Source organism: Megalobrama amblycephala, linkage group LG5 (assembly GCF_018812025.1).
Source record: "Megalobrama amblycephala isolate DHTTF-2021 linkage group LG5, ASM1881202v1, whole genome shotgun sequence".
NCBI classification, from domain to species: domain Eukaryota; kingdom Metazoa; phylum Chordata; class Actinopteri; order Cypriniformes; family Xenocyprididae; genus Megalobrama; species Megalobrama amblycephala.
In genome coordinates this window covers 11,658,657-11,683,247 of record NC_063048.1, presented here as the reverse complement: position 1 = coordinate 11,683,247, position 24,591 = coordinate 11,658,657, and the positions used below count along the sequence as shown (strand labels likewise).

The window sequence follows — 24,591 nt, the reverse complement described above, 5'->3', positions numbered from 1 at the left end:
AATGACTTGTGACTCATTTCAGGCCTCCTCTGCATCTGATGAACTGAGGATTAGCTCTGTTTTCTCTGTCAGTGGAAACAGCAATGATGCAGTTTCGGGTGAGAGCACAAAGATTTATTTTGTCCGTGCAGGACACTGTTTGTCTTCGGCTTTACTGTTAACTAAAAAATAACTGCAGTAATTTGACAAAGGTTAATAATACAGATCTTAATATTTATGTATTTGCTTCAAAATAGCTTTTTTCCATTTAGAGAAACCATATCACTAAATCACCATCCATTTTACCAAACAGCCAGTGACGAAAATAGATTAATATTGAAAGCAGAATGTTTCGCGAAAATTAGAGATCTACCGATATTTAAGCATTTTCCCAGAATCGGGTGTCGGTTTTGTAATATCGGCCATCTTGTGGCCGCTTTGAGAATATGCAAGTGACGTCACCGTCGACCGTTACGGCTGCGGTCACGTCCACCTTGAGAGGCTGAGCGGCAGCATTGGTTTTCAGCGTGAATGTCGCGAAAAACACACAAAACACATTCAAAACGGGAAAGAGCTTTGTGATTGACTGTACAAATAGCTTTGACACAAAACCTGAGGCATATATTTAAAAAAAAAAATATCAGAAAGCAACGGAAAAAAAGCAAATGGATCACTGCAATTCACAGAAACAGCTGGACTCCAGCAGAGAAACATGGATTGCAGTTATCATTTTGTGTCAAAATGTTGGATTTTGAGGTAAAATCATACCGTATATATTGTATTGTTATATATTATGTTGACAACTCATCAATTAAATATTTGCATATTCTGCATAATTGTGTGTTTTTAAATAAACAACACTGACAAAAACTATACTATAAAACTATATATATGTTTTAGGGCTGGACAATCTGACGATATAACATTGATATAAGTGATTACGCGGATTTAAACCTACCTATATTGTAGTTATATAAAACATTCACATGCAGATTTGCTTTATGTATTTCCCCACCGTCGAAATCAGGCACATATAAATGTCATGAAACGCGACTCCAGGCTGCATGTCGATATCCATGGATTAGTTTTATTTGACAAGTTGTAAGGAACACATTCAATTCCAACCTTTAGTGTAATTCGTTAGTTTTACTCGCGTTTTCGCAGTTTCCTCTACTAAATCCAGTCACGCAGCAGCTTCTTTTGCCACTCAGTCCAGCTGAGGGAGCGCGTTTTCGGCGGGAAAGTGACGTCGACGAATACCTTCTATTGCGCGCGAGACCGCCATTAAAGCGCTGCGTCTGAGGGGAGATGAGTCAATAACGGTGGTGTTCAAAGGTAAAATAACTGACATTCCTTAGTTAATTAACTTTAGTTAAAATAACCGCCATTAATGCAAAAATGAGATGTATAAAAATAAGATATGTTAGATAAATTCTTATGTAGTTTCAACTTGGCGCTAAAAAAAAAATAGAGACGAACTCAGAGTCACGTGCTACGATAAAAGCCGTAACTTTATATGAATGAAATAAAACATCCATGAATTAGTGCATATTGGAAATAAAATCGCTGAATTTAATTCTCTCTGTGTGTTGTCTGTGCTGAATTTGCGTTCATAAAGCCGTTAACTGACTGGGATGGATGCTCCATCACGGCCACCGTACTTGTTTAAAACTACTTCAATTATATTAACGTCGTCTACTCTATATAGCATTTAGTTAGCTAATAAACATCTAAATAATTACAGCTCTGTGTAAAATAATTATCTCAGCGAGAGACGTTAAAACAACGCTCTTAGCAGGTATTTGATAATCTAGAGACCGACAAAAACATTAATGATAATTCTGATAACATGCCAGATGAGATGGACTCGGTAATTGCGATGATGTAACGTTATTCGCTTTTTTGTTAATTTTTCTGATAATGTTTGCGTATTCTAGCGAATATTCCAGCATGTTTCATTCTCTTCCATCTTTGAACCTTTTAAAACTGTAGTTTAAAACGAACGATTATATTTATGGGGAGTTGATGGACTCCCCTGACATTTATTTATATTCTCCATTTGAAAACATTAGACTTTGTAAGATTATTTTGCCTGTTAATATGCTGTTGTTATAGGCTAAAGATGCAACCTTTATTCAGGCTTTTTAGAATGTTTTATGCGTTTTTAATTTGTTAGAATTATTTTCCATGCTATATTCATTACCTGTATGTTTACCTTATCAAAGATTTTATTTAAAGACACTTTAGTGACAGTGCACTATTTTTAATTGTTTTGCACTCTTTCAGACTATTTGATGTAGAAGTTTTTGTTTTGTATGTAAAATTGTAAAAAGTACAGTATTTAAAAAGTGTTAAAACGGTTTTCAGTCCTGTTATAAGTGTCTCAAACCAAAAGTAAAACAAATAAATATTTTCTATAAATTGGTTATTGTGCAAATAATTGGTTTCGGTATCGGTTATAAAAATCAATATCGGTCGATCTCTATAAAAAAAAAAACAACTTTCAAGACAATAAAAAAAGTCATGTAATCATTAATATATTTACAAAGGTTTGGGGTCAGTAAGGTTTTTTTAGAAAATGAATGTTTATTCAGCAAAGATGCATTAAATTGATCAAAAGTGACGATAAAGACATTTATAATGTTACAAGAGATTTTTATTTCAAATAAATGTGGTTTGTTTGAACTTTCTAAAAATTTCATAAAAATGTATCACAGCTCCTAAAAGAAAATATTAAGCAGCACAACAGTTTTCAACATTGATAATATTAAATGAATGTTTCTTGAGCAGCTTATTAAATTTCTGAAGGATCACGTGACGCTGAAGACTGGAGTAATGATGCTGAAAATTCAGCTTTGTGTCACAGGAATAAAGTGCTTTTTAAATTGTTCAAATAGAAATCAATCAATATGACTTGTAATATTTCACAATATTACTCTTTTTACTGCATTTTACATTTGAAAGAAATTCAGCCTTGGTGAGCATAAGAGACTTATTCCAAAGACACTGAAAAATCTTACAAACCCCAAATTTCTGAACAGTAGTCTACAAATTTGTTTCTAAAATGTTTCAATGCATAAAAATAAGTTTTGAATTGACTAACTGAAAGTGGCCGTTTGAACTGATTTGCAAAAAATAATCAAGCTTATTAACTTTTGTTACAGAAGTATCAGAGATGCTATTACAACATCCTAAGGAGAATAAGAAGGATTGCAAAATTAGTCTAATAATGATATGATCCTTAGGAATTTAATGATCAAAATTCAGTTCATGAATTTCTCTCGATCTTTGATGAGGTTGGCAGTCATAAGAGATCATTTACGAATCCAAAAATGGCAATCTACGGTTCCTAAAACCTCTTCTGGAACAAGAAGCTTTGACTAACATTTTAAGCAAATGACGTTACAAGAATACTGCAGGGGAAAGTATAATGCTAAAACAGTACAGAATATGGCCTTTTCATGCAATAAGAAGAAGAATGGTTAACATCTTTTAGCTCATTTGCTGTTTGTTTTCATGCAGCGTCTGTGGCACACTCCCAGCCATCTTCATTCTCAGTAATGTCCCAGAACACTGCTTCACTCAGAGGGACCACTATACTTATGCCAGCCCAATCCCAAACTCAGCTTCAACTCCGGCTGCAGCCCAAGGCCCAGATGCATCCTCAAATCCAGACCCACGGCCGAATGCAGCCACCGATGATGCCGCAAACCCACCTGCAGCCCCAGCCGCCCCAGGTCCACGCTCCTCCACCCACAGTGAGGATCTGCTGCTCGGGCTGTTCTAAAGTCCTCCAGAAGGGTCAAACAGCGTTCCAGCGAAAAGGCTCCAACCAGCTGTTTTGCTCCACTGTTTGTCTAACTAGTTTCAGTTTACCCTCGGTTCAATTTACCCCCATTATCGCTCCTAAGAAAACCTGCCACCTCTGCCTTAAGTGAGTACTTGTGTATTATACAAATTTTTTTTTTCCATCTCTATCAATTTGAGTGTACAAATAACTGAAAAAGTGTGTTACATTAAAGGTGCAGTAAGTAGATTTTGAAAAACGCTGTTGGATATTGTTGATATTTGAAATCATCCCAAACAAACCCACCCCTCTCTTCATTGCTCCGCCTCCAAAATGCTCACTCCAGTTCTAACCACGTCAAATCTCTCTTGAACCATGCTCCAAATCAGTCTCGAACCCCAGCCCAGCCGCTGCTGACATGCAAAGCGAGTGCACTAACAATGACGCTAAACACCGTATTCTCTAGCGGTCGTCAGTGCGCAGTGGTTTACCTGCTTAACTCTCACTAGCTGGCCTCTGTTACGCATGTAATGCGAGTGCTGAGTGGATGTCTGTTTATCACAGCTGACATGCAACAAAATGCTTACAGTGCACAAGAGTAAATACAAAGTGTTTGTTGTTAGTTGCCAACAGTACAGCAGCTCCAGACAATTAATGACACTCAAACCCAGTTTTACTCGCGTGTTTTCAGTTCTTCCTGCTTAGCTCTCTCCAGCGCTGGAAAGTTTTTGTAATATAAACGCGGGTCCTAAAGTGCTTGCACAGACATAAACCTTCATTCTAGTTATTCTTTTGAGCTCTTTTGTATTGTCGCATTTCTCGTTCTGCAGGGTTTTTTTTTTTCTTCTTATTTTCAAATCTCCCTCTTGCTTGTTCTCTCTCCTCAACCGTCATACGTCCCCTAATGCTGATTGGTTAGACGTTTGTTGTTGGTATCAGCCCGACTAACCTCCAAACAGTGTTTTTGAAATTCTAGTCCACCTTTAATAGTTTACCTAAAAACATGTGTGGCTTTCTTCCATTGAACTAAAAAAAGAAGTCCACCAGGAAATCTTTGCTCTTTGCCATACAACAAAAATATTGGGTTCTAGGGGCTGTCAAGCTCCAAAAAATGATTAAAAAAAAAGTTCATACAACATGCTTTTTGTCATTTTGGATCTCATTTTGTTGTATGGAAAAGAACTAAAAATATTATGTTATTAAGGAATTTGGAATTACAAAAGAGTCAATAAATTATGATAGAATTTTCATTTTTTGGTTGAATTATCCCTTTAAAACGGAGTGAATTTTTCTCTACTTTTAAATGTGGAAATCAATTATGTAACTGATAATGATTCAAATATTTTATTTTATCATGCAAATTAAATTACATGATGGGATAGTTCACCCAAAAATGAAAATTTATCCCTTGATTTTCTCACCCTCAGGCCATTCTAGGTGTATTTGACTATCATCTTTCAGACTAACTCTGATTGTGTTCTATTAAAATATATCCTGGATCTTCCAAGCTTTATAATGTTAGTGAAGAGATTTTGAAGCCCAAAAAAGCACATCCATGCATCTTAAAAGTAATCTATACGACTCCAGGGTGTTAATAAAGTCTTTCTTAAGCGAAGCAATAGGTTTTTGTAAGAAAAATATCTATACTTAACTTTATTAACTATAATAACTTGCTTCTGACAGACTGCTGTATGCATTAATTTATGGCGAAAGGGTAATCTCTGATGCGACGTAGGATGTAGGAGTATCGTAATCTTAGACGCCTCAAAAAATAGGGCTGGACAACAAACTAAAGCTCCTCTTATATCGAAATCATCCAACATTTCTCTTTTAAAAATTCTCGTTTTAGACTTTGAAGTCATGACCTGTGTTTTGTTTTGCTCTATCCTCTGCACTTCAACATTCATCAATAAATATTTTATGATGGATGGATGCACATTTTTGGGCTTCAAAATCTCACGCCCCCCTATTCACTACCATTATAAAGCTTGGAAGACCCAGTATATATTTTATAATAACTCTGATTGTGTTTGTCTGAAATAAGATGGTCATATACACATAGGATGGCTTTAGGGTGAGTAAATCGTGGGATAATTTTCATTTTAGGGTGAACTATCCCTTTAATGCATATTATACTATTGGAATGTGGAATTGATCATTTTATTAAACTACTTTATTGTTCCAAAGGGTCATTGTCAATCTGAAGGACTTGATAACCATCCCCGTAGGCTCTATGAACACACTAAAGGAATTTTGCAGCCAAGCTTGTCTAAGTATTTATAAAGACAGGTATGAAGATGCACCTCCGGATATATTTACACACTGCAGTGTGTGTAAGTTGGTCAAAGAGGTAAGGCTCAAATTATACAGATGATGCGATTTCGCTGTTATGGCTTTTGCATGTACTTTTTTTGTTACTCCCTTATGGACTGAATTGTTTTGATTAGTGCACTTTGTGAAGTAGATTATTTGTAAGTGCAGTACAATGCAATGCATTTAGTTTCCCAAATAAACAGTAAAAAAATTGTTCACAAACATTCCAAAAAATTGAAGGCCCTCAAAATGGCGTAATCCGGCTCGAGGGTGCAATTTATCTTAAAAAGCTCGTTTTCTCTGTTATCTTGCATTTTGAGCTAATGAGCCATTTGCACAATTTGCGAACATTGTGAGAAGTCAAGAGTCTTGTTTTACCATTTTATATTTACCACTTTAACAATCACAAATGTACATAGATTGTTAATTTAAAAAAGAAACTCACCAGGGAAATGTAAATAAACAATAGAAGGTAAAATAAACCATTTATAATTGTACTCAGCCTTTAACTTGATATTCAATCAACATTTCTTTTCGAAAACATAGTCCTAACCCAAACCAAACATATCTAAACAATTAGAGGGAAGTGATAGGTGAATAAACTGTAAACTTGTCCCTCAAATCTGATCCAGGATCAACAAAGATGTTCCAGGAACATGTTGTACTTGGTGAAATCATATTCACCTTGTGTAAACGTTCCTTTGGCCCACTGCAAGGTCATGGAACATCAGGTCAACTTGGAGTCCATGCAGTTACAGTAAATGCTGTGTTTAAGCCATTAACTTTTTTTTTTTTTTTTTGCTTTACAGATACAGCATGAAGTGACTCATCTGGGTGCTGTGCACAAGCTGTGTAGCGATGAATGCTTTGCACGCTTCAGATCCTCCAGAAACCTCTACATGAGCTACTGCGAGAACTGTGGCAACTGTACAGCCTCAGGAAACTATCACCTGGTTCAGATAGAGGATAGTATTAAAAAGTTCTGCTGCACCGAATGCATCAGCAATTACAAACAGGTACCCCAACATTAAACGACTGAACTCGCTGTTCTCTTCTCAATCTGTGTTAGTCATGCATGGCCTAATTCCTTCATTTTGAAATTAGTGGAATTGGTCATGTGGGATATGCAGGTTCAAATTTGACTTGTCTCCTGATCCCATTTCCTTTCTGCTCTGATTTTGCAATCAATAACAGTCTTAAAAGTCCCAAAAATCTGATTTAAAAGCAAAATAATTTAGTGGAGCTAAAGCTGTTGTCTTTCTCACTGTGTTGCAGAAGAGTGGCAAGCGGCTTCACTGTCCCTACTGCCAAGATATCAAAAATATTGAACAAATGATGGAGGGGACAAACATACAGGGTGTCACAGAATTCTTCTGCTCTCAAAGATGTGTGGCCCTGAGTCAAGCGTCTCCCAGTTTGACAGGTAAATAATGTGTTGTAATGGAGCACCATGACAAATATCCTCTCTTGTGTGTCAAGGTCACAATTTTAACCCAAAATCAATAGACAAACAAACATTATATTTTCCATAAAGACATTAAAGCATATTTTTAAGACCATTGATATTTTTTGCTTCATGAAATTAAGCATATTTTCACTGTAATATGAAAAAGCCAATGTCATTGTGGTGGTTTTACCTCAATAAATAAATACATTTTATTTATTTATTAGGGGTGGGGGGAAAAATCGTTTCACATGAATCGCGATTCTGTCTTCCGCCGATTTAAATCGATTCACAAATTTTGAAAATCGATTTTGTAAATATTTATTAATGACGTGATGTCGGGTCTAAGGAAACAAAAGTCACCCGAGAGAGCAGTTCAGCAGCTGGACAGACTAGAGGAGACTTGCAACAGAAGAAGCATTATGAAGCTTTACACAAAAAAGTGCATTCAAATAAAAGCGAATTAACATATCCTGTATCTGAAGCTGAATCCAACAGTGCGTATATATATTTCTAATCCCAAAAGATCGTCCACTGATTGGATCCAGCTTATAAAAAAGACTATAGAATAACACAAGACGTGTCACTCGTATTGTTTTGAATGGGAGAAAGTGTAACGCGCAATATGGCGGAATAAGTCCCGCCTTCTAAATAAGAGCCAATCGGCGACTGGTAAAGTCATCGCGTCACTTCAGCGGCCGTTAGAATCACCGGTTTCTATAGAAACAGTCAGATGCACGCCTCCGAAGAGACGCATTTAGGTCTGCGCATGCGCATTAGCTTGATCCAGCCTGAAAAATATAGTTTTTTTTTTTTTTTTTTTTTTTTGTCATGATTCGAGCGTTTAGAAACTAAATTTATGAGCCGGTTGTTGTTAGATTTCATTGGTGATTTCAAATATGAAATTTAATCGTATGGTTGGCAAACAGTTTTGGAGAATTTGATGTTTCCCCATTCAAAGAGATTGCATGATGCCCAGGATGCCCGAGAGGCGTTTCAAAGATGGCCACCAAGTGAAATGACTTGTCTTAAAGGGACTTTGCTTATAATCACTTCCTTTGATTCTAAATGTCAACTTTACACTCACATAAACTGATAACATTTTAATAATGCAAAATATGCACGCACTCATGCTGAAGAGGCGAATATGAAAGGCTGAGCAGCAGTGGGCTAGAGCAATAAATAATGCTCTTACAAGGTGTGTATAATTGAAACTACTTTATTAAATAAGTCTTGACTGTTTGGCACTAACAGTAGCTATTGCTCTTCTGCATTCTTCCTGAAAGCACCCTTCATTAAAGCGCCATGTGAAGGGTTGCAAAATATCACAAAAAAAACTTATCAATCCCCTTAAAACGTAATCTAGCAAAACTACCTGTGGAACGAATATAAACTAGTATTACGTCCTACTGAAAAATGACAGGAAATGTTATTTATTATGATTAGAACAGTTCAATATTAGATGTTTACATGAGCCTATTATAAACTGATTGAAAATGAGATTTAATATCAGTCGAGGGCACAGGATTTCTTATACATGGAGGCGGGTCAAGAATCAATATGAATTGAATCGTTAGATTCCAAAAGATTCCCACCCCTAATAATATATTATAGTATTTTATGAGATTCATCTAAAGCGTGTTTTTCTTTCTCTTGTGCTGATCCATCTTGTTTTGCTCTTAGGCACCTCTTTCCCATGCACAACTTGCAAGAAGGTAGCTGTTCCTCAGTATCACCTTGCCATTTCTGATGGGTCCATCAGGAACTTCTGCTCATTAGACTGTGTGGGCAAATTCCAGGTATTGCATTCTTTGTCTATGTTTACAGTATTTTGTGTTGCACTTTCTTTAACAGTATTCTTATCGGTACTTCTGTTATACACACAATTCAGCCGGGGGAACAGCGTCTCTTGTGCGGATTATTGTGCTTTCAGTGTTTTAAAACAGTAAACTAAAGACTGCCTTTTTCAACAATCATCGATTGTACTGATTCTGGCATGAAGTTTGGGTTTAGGGTGGAACAGGTGCGCACCTCTGTGAAGGGAAGGAAGTTGTGGTAGACGAAGCGCAGCTAGTTTTTAATAGTTTTACCCCAGTCAAATATCTTCTTTCTGACCATCCTTGGAAGCCAAAATCAAAATAAAATTAGCTTAATATCACAGGCCTAAAGTGAAAGCAGACGAATGTTTGGTTCTCTCCTTCATCGTCACAAACAGGGCTTTCATGTTGTGCACGTGCTGTATCTCCTCTGCGTGAGCGCGATCTCTCTTCTGGATTGCAAAAATGCAAAATAGACAAGTGTCCTAATATTATTGCATATAGAAACAGTTGGTGACTCTGGCTAGATAGAATTTGCAATGTAATGTCTATATAGCAATAATAAATGTACGGACCCGGACCCATGTAATACTGGGTTTCGGTACCCATTCCTAATGTAACACTAGTTTAAATAAATAATAATGGACCATTTCATTAAATTATCTAGTTTAGGATTTAGCTTATTTCACATCTTGTTTGTGTGACTTAGCCTTGTATTTATAAAACATACACTAACGTTCAGTAGTTTGCGGTCGGTTTGATGAAGTTTCTTATGCTTTTTTATTTTAAAACATTTAATACCTGCTTGTAAATCTTCATGTGCTTTCTTTCCTCCACAATTTGTTTGTTGGTCTTCGTAAATCAGATCATGTGACTATTTCTTTTTCTTTTTTTTCTTCTTTAGGAGAAACTGAATGCTTCTGTACCTCATAACCAGATGAATGGAAACTCTCATGGACCTCAGCCTCAAAGCGCTGCACCACCTCGGCCCACCACCGACCATCTCCAGCCCACCCAAACATCAGCCAATGTGCCTGGCCCAAGCTACAACCCTCCCCCACCTTTTGTACCACCCTCAAATCAAAATCCAGTTCCAACTTATGTGCCAGCTCCTGGTGTGGTTAACTCACAAGACGCCCAGCAGCAATGGCCAAACAAGCCTCCCTCGTCCTCTGACACGATACGACTCACATGCAGGCAGTGCCAGAATCAGTTTAGCTCCAAGCCCGAGGTTTTCCAGTTTAAGGTACGGCTTCCAAAAGTGGTCACATGAGCAAAAGTGATATTACTGCAGCTGAATCACAGCTGTACTGATATTCAGAACAACAGCACAGTGTGATGTCACTTTTATAAAACATAAACTTAAGACAATATTAGACAGATGGTTCATTATTTTTCCTGCTCTGTGATTTTTGAAATTCTTTTGTAGTTCTTTAAAACATTGTTAAAACACCCTCTTTTTTTTCTTCTCTTAGGGTCACGCAGGGTTGTTCTGTTCTCGAGCGTGTTGTGACACATTTAAGAGGGAAAGCAACGTGAAAGCTGTGTGCGAGTACTGCAAACTAGAGAAAGTTGTCAAAGACATCATCACATATGAAAAGCAGCCCAGATCTTTCTGTTGTGAAGGTTTGCCCAACCTCTTTACTTGGTTCTTATGTCAGTGGTTATTAACTGGTCGGTCACAAAAACAAAAATGCAATGGCAGTTGTCCTATTCAACCCATGTGATGCTTAATTTGCATATTAATGGACCTGTGACATTCCGGTTAGCATTAGGGGCTTTCGCACATTATAGGAACAAGCCACCAGGGTGGTACCCTGAGAATTAAATGTTCCTCTAGGGCCATTTACCTGATTGCATTCGCACCGCCAGTAGGAACTCTGGAGTGACGTAAGCCGGCTGACAGCAACATCACTTAAGCGTGGCATTAAACAACAACTCTGTAGCATAAAGGAAGAGAAGTGCCTGGAATTTAGCATTGGTAAATCTAACACTGCTTAAGTATATGCAAACTGTGTTTTTACACGGCTTTATAAAAATGGCGAGTGCCAATATTTCATATGGCGTTTGGCAAGTCAGCATACAACGTTCTTATTGTGCTGTAACTAAACTAAAATTGTTACCAGTTCCTGCGGTGCGAACATGCCAAAAAGCGGGTACTTGTGCCAATAGGAACAATGAAAACATTCCTGCGGTGCAAAAGCCCGTAAAATTCTATTTAAATGTTGGTTCTTAAGGAAATTTTTACTTGTGTAGAATAAACAATTTAGCTCATGTTTTTGGTGCCTATTGATGTACAGTGAAAAAGCGTGAAGAAAAACAAGTTGAGAACTTTATTTAAAAGTTGATTATATGCCTAACTTTTTCACATAAACTTACTTATGTTTCATTCTTTGTGTTCTTTTATAGGTTGTAAACTGCTTTTTAAGCATGATCTCGCCAAACGACATGGAGGTCAATGCAGGGTTTGTGCCTACTGTCAAAACATGACCCATAAAACCATTCAGAACTTCTTTGGGGGCAAACTGGAGGAGTTTTGCACAGAAGAGTGCATGTCTCTCTACACTGTGCTCTTTTATGAGGTTAGAGATGGCATTTATTTATTTTTAAGCTGTAGTTGTCCTTTATCTCTTGAAGAGAGCCTCACAATCACCTCTTTTTGGTTGGGGTTCAAATTATATTGTGTAGCAACAATTTTTGCTTTTTTTTTTATTTAAGATATACACTGTTGAATTTTTCATATTGGCAGCGTTTTTAATTGTTGCTTCTTTTTGCATCGTTCCTGCATGAATTCGTCGTGTCAGATGGCCAAGTGTCACTGCTGTAAGAACCAGGGCTCACTTAAGGAAAGCCTCGTCTGGGATGGAACAACAAAACACTTCTGTAACCTGTCCTGTTTGCTGCACTTCTGTTCAAAGTGCATTTCCCCTCATCAGCCAGCAAGCAACGGTACGTCACCATGTAGTTCTATATGTAAAACTGGTGTAAACCTATGTAGCAGTAAGGCTACCGAATGACATTGTTTAACACTTATTTGTTTGTTTAGCAGAGTGAAACCTATTTATAAAGACCTTTAACAAATGTGCAGAGTTTCTGCTGGGAAATGTAATTTTTAAAACTCTTGTTGCTTCATCGTTGAAGGTACTGTGTCTAATACCACTACAGTCCAAGCTCCATTATCCTTGTCTAAGGACATGCCTGTAATTGGTGGTGTGGTGTCTCTGGCCTCCACATTACCTGGAAATACTGCTCTCACAGGTATTCAGTTGTCATGTTTTTCAGTTTTATGTCCTTAGATTAAAGGATTTTGCTGTTTGATTCCATTTATGTTTTAATTTAATTACTTTTCTTTGCAGGAGCTCTACCTACCTCAAATGCCAGCTCAAAAAACATTGGGGAAGTAAGTAGTGATGCACACATACATCGTGTTACAAAGTGTTGTATTAAATATTAAATGCATGCAAGATTTTTTTTTTTTTTTACTTTGAACTTGTATTTATCACAGAATCCTGAAAAAAATTTATGATGGTTTCCACAAAAATATTAAGCAGCACAACTGTTTTCAACATTGATAATATTAAGAAAGCAGCAAATCAGCATATTAGAATGATTTCTGAAGGATCATGTGACACTGAAGACTGGAGTAATGATGCTGAAAATTCAGCTTTGACAACACAGGAGTAAAATAGATTTATTACAATTTTTATTTACAATTTACATTCTTATTAAATAGATTTATCTCAAATTGTAATATTTCTCAATATTGCTGTTTTACTGTATTTTTGATCAAATAAATGCAGTCTCAGTAATAGCATAAGAGGCTTCCTTCAAAAACATCATAAAATCTTACCAGCCCCTAAACTTTGAACAGTAGTGTATGTAAAGATGGAAGTATCAAAGGTAAACGACTCCAGTAAAAGTTAAGGTAACTAATGAGAAATAAGACACTTAATGTATTAGTTGTTAATTCAGTTTTGCTATTAACATTGAGAATTGTGAAATTTCACTGGTATTAATACCAGCATTTAAAATGTTGGTTTCATTAAACCAGAGTTATTTCCAAAATGTGCATCTTTTCTTCCAAAATGTGATATTTTTAAACCCTTAAATGTAATGGTTTTTCTTACAGGCCAGTACACAAACCGATGCTTCAGTGGCTGCTATTCCACATCGACGAATGTTAAAGAACAAAGCTCTCATGTGCAGACCTATTACTGAAGAGCAAGGCGTCCAGTGTCAGCCAGAGCCTCCAGTCCCTCCAAATATGTCTGAAACAGGTTGGCCTTCCTCACTTTCACAATCACCCCTGCTAGAAGTCGTTGTGAAATATTGTGTTAACTATTGTGTTAACACTTTCTCCGTCCACAGTGATTGACGAAAATGGAGAGACTGTGAGGTTGGTGCCAGTGCCGGTTCCCATTCCGATGCCTGTCTACATTCCAGTGCCAATGCATCTATACACTCAGTACACACCTTTTCCACTGGGGCTACCTCTACCGGTATGTCATCTTTATTGTCGAATCATTTATTCTGTGCTATAGTTTAGAGCTCTTTTATAATTTCATGCTGTTTATGTCCAGGTGCCTGTTCCCATGGTCATCCCTGGATTTCAAGACACTGCTGAAAAGAAAGACACTAAATGTAGCCTGCCTGCTCAGAGCTCAGTGGAAGACGATGAGGTGGAGAAAGGAAAAGACAAGCCTGCGTTACTTGGTGCATACACGTTTTGTTACTATTGGACCTGTTTGCTTATCTAAACCTTTTATATTCAAACAAACTCCTTAAATACTTCAGTATTTGATGGTCTTGGGATTAATGTCTTGCTCAGACCAGGGCAGCACTTACAGTGGAGATCTAGAGTCAGAGGCCAGATCGACACCCTTCAGCTGGGCAGATGCTGAGGATCCTGGAGCCAACGTGAAGCCACTGGTGGCATCGACAGAACGAGAGGAGCCGATAGCTGCCCCTACCGTGTCTTTGCCATCAGAACAGCCAGATCTGGAAAATGATTTTCCTCGTGGTAAGTTTAGATTTAAGAAATTAGTTTTAGGCCTGTTAATTGATTCAAATAGTTGAAATGAATCTAAATTACTTACTTTCTGTAATTAAACGTGCCAACATGTTAGTGTTGTCAAAGTACCAACTTCAATACCAGGTCGGTACTGAAATTTTAAAAATGTGACGCTTTGAGTGCTGCTGAGTCATTATGATTGGCTATTGTGTTCATGTGCATTATGAAATCGCAAAGGCTGCTATTATTATTTTCATTTATCAATGAAGTATGGCTCCAAATGCTAATCCATCTGAAAGCATATAATGTGCATTTGAAAAAGCAACACGCATCAAACTTCTTTCCAGACATGAGAAGCATTTATTAACATCTTGTCCAGCAAAAGACAATATTTAATAACATGTTTTACTCCAAACTCACTTCATAAGGACAGTTGAGCGTCCTTCTGTGAGTTGATGTGGCTTCTTACACAGAATAAGGCAGTCGTGTGTTTATTAGTCATGTTTAATCAATCAAAGCATTTCAGTCTTCTGTTTATTCAGCTACAGCGATATGACGCGTGTTATCTTCTTCTGCGGCAGGGCATATTTGGAGTTTCTGTGCACGAGCGCCCTCTGGCTTTCAAATGGAGAAGCATTTACTACTGATCACAGACCGTAAAGCTCGCAGCCTTCGCCAAATCGCGTGCGGTTTAATCGCGATAAATCGTGAAGCCCCAGTTAACAAATCAGTAACGTGTTGGCACGTTTAACTACAGAAAATTATTTTTGCTCATCTCACTTGCAGTAGAACAGGCTATATTTCTCAACACTGATTATAAGAATTTAATTTTCAGTTTTCCTGCACTTTATGGACTTAGCCTTCATTTATAGAATGCTCTTTTATTCTTGAGCTTTGAGCTTTTTCGATTGAAAAATGAGAATTTTTTTTTTTTTAGATGCAGCACATAAAATGTCCCTGCTACGACTAATACATGACAGTATTACACATTTTTGAATAAACTATTGCATTAAAACACTTTTCTTGCTTGCACATTTTGCGGATTTTGACAGCTTTTCTGTTTTATAATTTGTAAAATTCCCACAAAATTGTAACATGTCATTTCACAGCACCAATTGACCCTGGATCAGCTAAAGAGAACAGACTGGTATTGACGCTGAAGAGACGTAAGAGGGGCAGAGACAGCCACCCTCCCAGAAAAAGGGTATGTAATCTGAATGAATCAGATTCCTGGCTTGTTGAAGAGACGTTTGTCACAAGCGACAAAACAACAGAGAATCAGCCAGAGTCTTTTTGCAGTTTGGAAGGTTGAAGTGTGAAGTCTGTTGATGTGGGTTGTTTCCCAACTTTTAGATGCATGATAAAGACTGAAGTGTGTCCAAAGTAAAAATAAAAAATGAATTGTTCACCAAAGGTTTAGAGGATTTAAATGTCTTGTTTCTTCTACTTCAATAAGTAGTTGGTTTTGAAAGTGTATGGTTTGGTAAATACTCAGTTCATGCCAAATGACAAGTTGATTAATTTAAAATTGGCAGCTTTCTAACTACAGAAGAGACTATTCTATCTGAAAGCTTAATTTTTAAAGTTTTTAACATTTCATAAAATTTGGCTGTATTTATTTTTTTATTTTTTTTTATTGTCAAGATGTAGGACTGTTAAATGCTCCAAAAGCATTTTGCATTGGCAGTTTGATCATTTTAAAAACAATTTGTGAATGGCAGATATAGGTATTGATGTTTTTCACTTGTCAATGGAAAATCACAAGATTGTTTTGCTGTTCCTTTATCAGCTTTGTATTGTTCTAGAAACATCAAATGAGAGATGTACCTTTGGTTATGCAAGACATTTGTGCAATAAACCATTTGAGTTTACAAGGAGATGAACAAATGCAATTGTTGTTGTTGAGAATTGGACTAATTTGTGGATTCTGGACATGAACAAAAAAGCTGGTTTCCCATTAAATTTGGGAAAAGAAATGTTGTGGATCATTTAATGAACATGTTATCAGTAAGAGGAGTCAGTGTACACCTAGCTAAATGAATTTAATAAAATGTCACAATTATCCATGAAAATGAGCAGTATTGTTCATGCCATATTTGCTTCCATTTAAAAAAAAAAAAAAAAAAAAAAAAAATTCAAAAGCTCTGATGAAAATATGAATCCAGCTCTGGTTTTGGATGTGCTATGAAAAATAAATGAGTAAAATTGGCTGTGAAGCAAAATGAAACTAAATTATAGAGGATAGTTCACCCAGAAATGACAATTCTGCCATAAATGACATTTACTCACCTTTATATAATTCTAAAGCTGTATTATTTGTTTTTTCTGTATTACACAGATGAACTCTAATAACATTTCATTTGTGAGTGATCTATTCCTTTATATGATTCTTATTCAGATGTGCCGTGTGCTGAAATTAAACCTGTAGATGCCATAGTCCCATCATCCCCTGCAGACTCGCTCATTACAGAACTTTACTAGGTTAATGACAGAAATAAAACTCATTTTTAAAAGCTTAAAATACCAGCTCCAATTTCTGTGTGAGCTCAGCTTAATCTATAAAGAATTGGTCATATTCTTATTCTTATTTTTTGGGTTTGGTACACCACAAGTAAAAATTAGGAAAGAAACAACTGAGATGAATGGTTTGATATATTTCAAATCTGTCCCAAATTTCAAGATTTTATTATCTTTAGGAGGAGTTTGAAATGGTTATTTTCAGAAAACAAATTTGGAAAATCTAGCTGGAAATTTAGACCATGCTGTAAATTAAAAGTGCAGATTTTAAGTGTAGGTGGCACTAGAGAGGAATTGAGATAGGGTTGTCAGTATTGAAACCTTAAAAATGTGACTATACCAGCATTTCCCCCTAGCATTTTGAGCTCTGTTGAGCGGATTCTTAAACACCTGATTGGCCATTGTGTTCGCACTCAACAGATATGTCTGTGATTGGCTACTATGATCAACGATCTTTAAGCAGAAACCTAATATATCTGCTTATAGACTCCTGCTTTCAAACTCGCCCATGTGTATTTGTGTAAGCAAAGAGTATAGATATAGAAAGACGGTTCAATCCTATTAGTTATGAATGGGAGAAACTGCAACACGCAATATGGCAGAATACATCCCTCCTTCAAAGTAAAAAAGCCAATCGCTGATTGGTAGTCATTAGCCGCTTTTCCACTGTCGGGCCAGTGCGAGCCAGGGTTAACAACGTGCCGGGCTGGGCCTATGGCCACAGACCTTAGGCACCGAGGCCAAAATCAAGTTGCGTTTCCACTGTCAGTCCGCTAGCTCTGCAGCGCTGATCTAAAAACCGCCCTTAAACACACCTCCCTTGATCAAACGTCACACAACCCAACCCATTTCAGCGTGTAGACCATCACCTGACTACGATTAGCTCCACCTTTCACCTCGACCATGCCTCAAGCCCCAGCTGGCCCGCTTTGGACCAAGGTTTTCGGCGGGCCGAAAAACCCGTGCCTTTGGCACCGAGGAAGCACCGAAGAGGCACGATCAAGCCCCGGAAGTGACAGTGGAAACGCGACCGGCCCTGGCACGCACTAGCACGCCCGCCTTTGGCCCGGTAGTGGAAACGCGGCTATTGCGTCACTGCAGCTGCAGTTAGAAGCTTCCCATAGAAACCCCAAGACTCTCGAATAGGACTGCACGTGTGCATTGGCTCGTCTAGCCTTAAAAATATGAAAGCTTTTTTTTAACACTATTTGAGCATAAGAAACACCATTTATGGGACAGTTCATGTCAGATTTCGTTGCTGATTTGATATATGTTGTTTCATTGCAAGTTTGCCAAGCAGTTTTCGAGATTTCAGTATTCCCCCATTCAAATAAATAGGACTGGGACGTCCGAAAATAGCTGCCCGGGGCATTGCAAAAATGGCCGCCGAGTGAACAGACTTTCCTTGAAAGGAACTTTGATATAAGCACTTGGTGAAGAGCATCAAAGATGTCTATTTACATGTTTTTGATGCATTGATCATTGTAGCCAATCAGAGACATATCTGTTGAGTGTGTGAACACAATGGCCAATCAGAGGTGTTTAAGAATCCACTCAACAGCACTCAATGCTAGGGGGAAATACTGGTATTGAATATACTGGTATTGAAAACCCTAGATTGGAGACTTTAAAATTACTACCAAAAATGTTCAAGAATGTTGTTGTTCTAACTGGAAAGAAAAGAAATGGTCGCAGTGAGAAGTGTGAAGCTGTCAGATGGCAGTTAGGAAGGTTCACAATATCCCTCCGGAGGGAACCTGGCATATAAGACGGACTAGCTTGTTTAAAGTGTGAAGCTGAAACGCAGAAAAGATATCAGGAACTTTGTACATAACGCCACACAGCCAAATACAATGAGACTGAATGCAGGCCAGATGGGGACAGAAGAAGCTGAAAGTGAAGGAGAAGATGATGATAATGATGGAGTGGTTGCCATGGAGGCTGCTGCAGTTGAAGAAAGTCGCCATAAAAGGAGATGAATGTGGCGGCATCTGTCAAAAAAAAAAAAAATTTCTTTTTTTCTTTCACATTCGGAAGTGTCTGTGCTTGCTTTACAAGAATCGGATGTTATTTATGTTTGTCAGGCAAACTCAGGAATTTATTTCAGTATTATACCTCTTGAGGAATCATTATTTGTTTTCATTTATTCATTCTAAAATACATATGATCTGTAATTGTTATTTACATATTTAGTAAGAATTCAGTATGATAAGCTTTCATTTATATTATGTTATCAGTTCTTGTTTCTGATGGGTAAAACATTCTTTTTTTTCTTTTTGGTTGATTAAAAGAAAATTAATCAACTATATTTGGGGGCCACAGAGGGGTCTTGTATCACCCTGAAGTGGTTAATTTTTCGATAATGACTGGTTTACTGTACATTTATCATGATTATTACACAACTACTTTCAATTAAGTAAATACATGGAGATGAAATACTGATTTGAGAGTCTGTTTTTTCTTGTAGCTAAAACTATAGAAAGCAATCACCCTAACAACAAGATGAACACTAAAACAATATTAATAAAATGTTAGAATTTAATATCTGCAATGCAAGATACTTTTTCTATGGATAGTCAGCTGTTAGAGCTGCATGATTCTTAAATTGAGAATTGTGATTTAAGAAAAAATATCACGATTCTGAATAGACAAAATAATTACCAGAGGTTCTGACAAAATTTTAATTGCTGGAGTCTATTAAAAATATTGGTTTAATGAATGATTCAATGACTCATAAAGACTTCACTTGTTTCATTACTGGATGAATCCATGTTTTTGAACAAATCTCTTGAATGAATGATTCAGTGACCAATTTGTCACCACCTACTGGTGTAATTGATACAATCTTTATTTGAAGCAAGTTAGTTTCAAACAGTGATTTCCTCTTTTGATCGCTACAGTAGACATCAACGTTTATATTCAAACTATTGTCACACAGAAATAATGATGCTGTATTTGAAAAAACTGTTTGTGATCATACTTGTCAAAGCCTTAACAGTCATTGCCAAATCATTGTCATTTAGGAATAAGACTGTGTGGGTGTTTGAATCAAGATTGGGATCTTTTAAGGATTAATCATGCAGCTTTATCAGATATAATTATGTACAATGTAATGTCTTTATTTAAAAAGGGGTAGATCCAGTGTTATTTTAGTATTACTTAAATATTCTTATAGTATCTGTTCATATTTTTAATTAGCTTTTCATTTAAATGTGATCAAATTTTAGCAATTTTGTTGACATTTTTATTACTTTTTTAATATAATTTTAATCACTTTAGCACAACTTTTTTATTTAAACTTATTTTAGTTGGTATTCTAAAGAGCTGTTTAACAACATATTTTCAGATGTTGTGTTTTATTGGGTTTGATCTTTGTAAGTTTCCTTTCAAAATGACCTCTTTCTTTCTTGTGTAGTACTAAAAATAGTGTTTGTGTGTCTTATTCAGGGTCGTAAGCGATCTGGAACGGATACATCAGGCAGTGTTTGGCTTAGTACGTCCAGCTCAAAGCTTAACCAAATGTATGGAGTCGAAGCTTGGGCCAGCTGGGTGAAAATGAAAACAGGACAAAGTGAACAGGACCAGGAGTCCGGTAAGTTCGCACATATGGGTCAGAACATGGAGTCGTTACCTCTCCGTCTGCCTCATGACTCACGCAGCATGTGTCATTAGTAAAGGTCACCGTCGCAGTTGGTGTGTGACATTGCGCTGACCCACCATGTGTTTTAGCAACTTTTTTTTCTCCCACTGTGTCTTGTTCAGAAGGCCCCATGACTGTGAAGCAGGATGTGTTGCAGTGCACTTCTGCAGATCTCAGTTACGGTCTGTGTCGTTTCATCAAGGAGGTCCGCAGGCCGAACGGCAATGCGTATGAACCCGACAGCATCTACTACCTGTGCCTGGGCATTCAGCAGGTTTGAGAATAAAATGAATAATTCATCCTTATCTTTCTGGTGCTCTCTGGTCACTTTTGACCAAAAAATTTTATATCTAGATTTTTAAAAATATTTTACATCATCAGACTTTTATGGCATTTGCTATGTTAAAGGGGTGGTTGATCAGCATTTGCAAAGTTACAACACTCAAAGTTCAATGCAAAGGGAGATATTTTCTTTTAAAGAATTTTCTGTTTAAGGACTACAACAAGCTTCTCCCTGAGTTAGTGACATCACTAACCCTAAAATTTACATAAACCCTGCCCCAGAGAACATGCAACAAATGGGGCGAGACTGTGTTGGGCTGCTTCAGAGAAGAGGAAGAGTTGTTGTAGTAGAGTGTTGTTGACATGCTGTCATTTTATGCCAGACTGCTTCACAAACGAGGGTCAATTTAATGCTGGATTTGCACAAAAGATTAACATGACGGCACATGCTAGTCAATGAGTTGAATCAACTCCACAGCAACTACATACATTTATCCACTAACCATTCAGAAATGTCCAGATGCATTCTAAAAGTTGTAACTTCTTCCTGAGTCTCTCCATCAGTGTCGACTCCAGTTTGAACAATGTAAGGTTGAATACTGTAAATGACAATCATCATTTTGGCTGTGTGAGATTCTCCAGCTTTGTTGCTGTTGAGCAACCGAAGCGTGAGCTGTTAAAGCTCCGCCCTCTTCTGGAAAGTGGGCCGGGAGCAGCAGCTCATTTGCATTTAAAGGGACACACAGAAACTGTTTTTTCTCACACCCAAATAGGGGCAAGCTATAAATGATCTGTGTGTATTTTAAGCTGAAACTTCACAGACACATTCTGGGGACACCAGAGACTTATATTACATCTTGTAAAAGGGGCATTATAGGTCCTCTTTACAGGATTAGTCCACTTTTAAATAAACTTTTCCTGATAATTTACTCACCCCCATGTCATCCAAGTTGTCCATGTCTTTCTTTCTTCAGTCGAAAAGAAACTAAAGGTTTTGATGAAAACATTCCAGGATTTTTCTCCTTATAGTAGACTTCAATGGGCACCAAACAGTTGATGGTGCAGTTAGTTTCACTGCAGCTTCAAATTGTTCAACACGATCCCAGATGAGAAATAAGGGTCTTATCTAGTGAAACCATTGCTCATTTTCTGAAAAAAAATTAAAATTATATAAGTTTTAACCAGAAATGCTCATCTTGAGCTAGCTCTCTTCTTCTCCTCCTCGATTAGAATTCTGGCAGTGTTCAGAGCTAGTTCAAGATGAGCATTTAAGGTTAAAGCTTATATAATTTTAATTTTTTTTTTCAGAAAGTGAGTGATGGTTTCACTAGACAAGACCCTTATTTCTCATCTGGGATCATGTTGAACAGTTAGAAGCTGCAGTGAAACTAATTTTGACCTTCAATTGTTTGGTGCCCATTGAAGTCTACAATAAGGAGAATAATCCTGGAATGTTTTCATCAAAAACTTTAATTTATTTTCAACTAAAGAAAGAAAGATATGGACATCTTGGATGACATGGGAGTGAGTAAATTACCAGGAAAAGTTTATTTAAAAGTGGACTAATCCTTTAACAACAACAACAAAATTGTGGATATGATTTAAAGGTTAAATGGTCCTAAAAAAAAGTCACATTGTACTTCTCCCAGTTTATTAAAAAAAATAAATAAATACAAAGAATTTTGGGGGGGTACAATCAACAAATCAACCACAATGCAGAAAAAGCACACAGCAATAAAGGGGTATATTTAAAAAAAAACAAAAAAACGTAAACAATTTGAAAAAATATTGTATTGTAAAAAATTGTGGAAACAAATGGAACATATTTATTGCATAAATATTACTTAGTACCATAACATTCCCTGAATGTACAAATTATGAAATATAACATTAATGAACAAAAATATGCTACATTGATTTTACTGGGAAAAAACATTTTGTACACTTTTGACCTGAGGGTTAAATCCAGCACCTTTAAATGTAATTGCATGTAATAACACTTTTTTTTATACATTATATATTTTTTAATAAGCATTTTAGTCACATATTCTGTCTTCACTCAATTCTTAGTGCCTGCTTGAAAATGAGCGTCTTGAGAATATCTTCACGGATCCGCTCTATAGTCAGTTCATCACTGACATCACCACACTGCTGAAGGACTGGGGGAATACATTACCACCTGGAGGTAAATATCTTTTTCAAATCACTTTTTTGTCACCTGCTGAAAAATGTCATGTTATTTTATACTTCAAAAAAAAAAATATTAAGCATTTTTGTAATTTTATTATTGTGCTAGCAGTTTGACATTTTAATTTAGAGACTACATAAAATTTGTACTTTTTAAAGCTTCATTTAAAAAAAAAAAAAAAAAGATGTTGAAAAAACAGTTCATTTCCACTTTTAAAAGATTTTTTAATTAATATTCTTTTTCAGCAAGGATGTATTTAATTGGTTGAAAGTGACAATAAAGACATTTATAATGATACAAAAACATTTTATTTCAAATAAATGATTCATCAAAGAATCCTGAAAAAAAAGTATGAAGCAGCACAATAATTTTTAACATTGATAATAAGAAGAAATGATTTCTGAAGGATCATGTGACTGAAGGGTGGAGTAATGATGCTGAAAATTCAGCTTTGCCATCAAAGGAATGAATTATTTTGAAACATATTAATATACAGTCAAACCAAAAATGATTCAAACATCAGATATAATTTTTGATATTTTTTTACTAGTGGGTGCAGGACACTATAGTTCATTTATGTAAGTTAGGATAGCAAAATAAAATAAACTGTGACATATTATACCCCAAATTCTTCCTACAGTGGACTACCATTAAAATTGATAATAAATTTGTGACCAAAAATTATTCAGACACTTTGAACTGACCATGTTTTGCTAAAGTGTTTTTCTTTAATTGCTAATGCAACCTTTTTACACCACAGACTGAACAAAATTAAACATTGCTTGGTAATTGGTTGACCTAAACTAGAGCGAATAAACTGTGATAATGTGTGAAATGTTGAAGGTGTCTGAATAAATTTTGGTTTGACTGTAGCAAAGTTATTTTAAACCGTAAAAATAATTCTCAGTATTACTGTTTTTACTGTATTTTTGATTACATAAATGCAGCCTAAGTGAGGAGAAAAGACTTCTTGCAAAAACATTAATCTTTTGAACGGTAGTGTACATGACAAAAGTTTCTTCTTCACTAGGAGAATTTTTCTCTGGTACAAGAATTAAAATCCACTCTTGTTGTGAATAGGCTTTTAAGGATAATAATGATGTTTCCACAGGATATATACACTCACGGGTTGAGGAGGAGTACCTTTGGGAGTGCAAGCAGTTGGGCGCTCTATCTCCTATGGTTCTGCTCAACACGCTGCTGTTCTTTGGAGCCAAGCTGCTCAACCTCAAAACGGTTGAAGAACATCGACGCGTTGCATTCTCCAATGTCTCCCACTGCTCAAAGACCACCAAAAATGGCGTGACCTCCTATCTTCGGTTCAAACTACCTAGCAAGGAAGAGGAAAAGGAGAAGGACAAGAAAGGTGAGGGCTGCGCTGAAGATGCAATGACCACTTTGTGTTTGAATGTTTACAGAGCTCCTAGTCATGTGAGCATCCATCTGTACTCATAATATTTCTTGTGTTTATTGAACATCAAGCACCGACTGCTAAAAGGAGGAAAGAGGAAGAGACGGTGGAAGAGGAGTTTTTGGAGATGCCCGAGAATGTGGAGAACCCCTTACGCTGTCCTGTCAGACTCTACGAGTTCTATCTCTCGAAATGGTGAGTG

The 24,591-nt window shown here is 36.7% G+C and overlaps 1 protein-coding gene across 3 annotated transcripts in view; it reads left to right on the top strand.

The window, feature by feature from the left end:
- Nucleotides 1-24,591, top strand: part of si:ch211-266o15.1 (zinc finger MYM-type protein 4) — a 37,540-nt gene that overhangs the window by 11,129 nt on the left and 1,820 nt on the right. For 2 of the 3 annotated variants that reach the window (XM_048190671.1, XM_048190670.1), the window contains 22 exons: nucleotides 23-98; nucleotides 3,502-3,913; nucleotides 5,954-6,116; nucleotides 6,889-7,095; nucleotides 7,355-7,502; nucleotides 9,207-9,322; nucleotides 10,245-10,586; nucleotides 10,816-10,966; nucleotides 11,750-11,922; nucleotides 12,145-12,289; nucleotides 12,482-12,598; nucleotides 12,697-12,740; nucleotides 13,470-13,617; nucleotides 13,709-13,839; nucleotides 13,921-14,053; nucleotides 14,169-14,360; nucleotides 15,461-15,555; nucleotides 20,316-20,460; nucleotides 20,631-20,782; nucleotides 22,861-22,975; nucleotides 24,090-24,344; nucleotides 24,461-24,584. In XM_048190671.1, the coding sequence (XP_048046628.1) occupies nucleotides 23-98; nucleotides 3,502-3,913; nucleotides 5,954-6,116; nucleotides 6,889-7,095; nucleotides 7,355-7,502; nucleotides 9,207-9,322; nucleotides 10,245-10,586; nucleotides 10,816-10,966; nucleotides 11,750-11,922; nucleotides 12,145-12,289; nucleotides 12,482-12,598; nucleotides 12,697-12,740; nucleotides 13,470-13,617; nucleotides 13,709-13,839; nucleotides 13,921-14,053; nucleotides 14,169-14,360; nucleotides 15,461-15,555; nucleotides 20,316-20,460; nucleotides 20,631-20,782; nucleotides 22,861-22,975; nucleotides 24,090-24,344; nucleotides 24,461-24,584 (3,584 nt within the window). Of the gene's footprint in view, nucleotides 1-22; nucleotides 99-1,199; nucleotides 1,315-3,501; nucleotides 3,914-5,953; nucleotides 6,117-6,888; nucleotides 7,096-7,354; nucleotides 7,503-9,206; nucleotides 9,323-10,244; nucleotides 10,587-10,815; nucleotides 10,967-11,749; nucleotides 11,923-12,144; nucleotides 12,290-12,481; nucleotides 12,599-12,696; nucleotides 12,741-13,469; nucleotides 13,618-13,708; nucleotides 13,840-13,920; nucleotides 14,054-14,168; nucleotides 14,361-15,460; nucleotides 15,556-20,315; nucleotides 20,461-20,630; nucleotides 20,783-22,860; nucleotides 22,976-24,089; nucleotides 24,345-24,460; nucleotides 24,585-24,591 lie in introns of those variants that run through there. The other variant, XM_048190672.1, reaches the window with a different exon arrangement.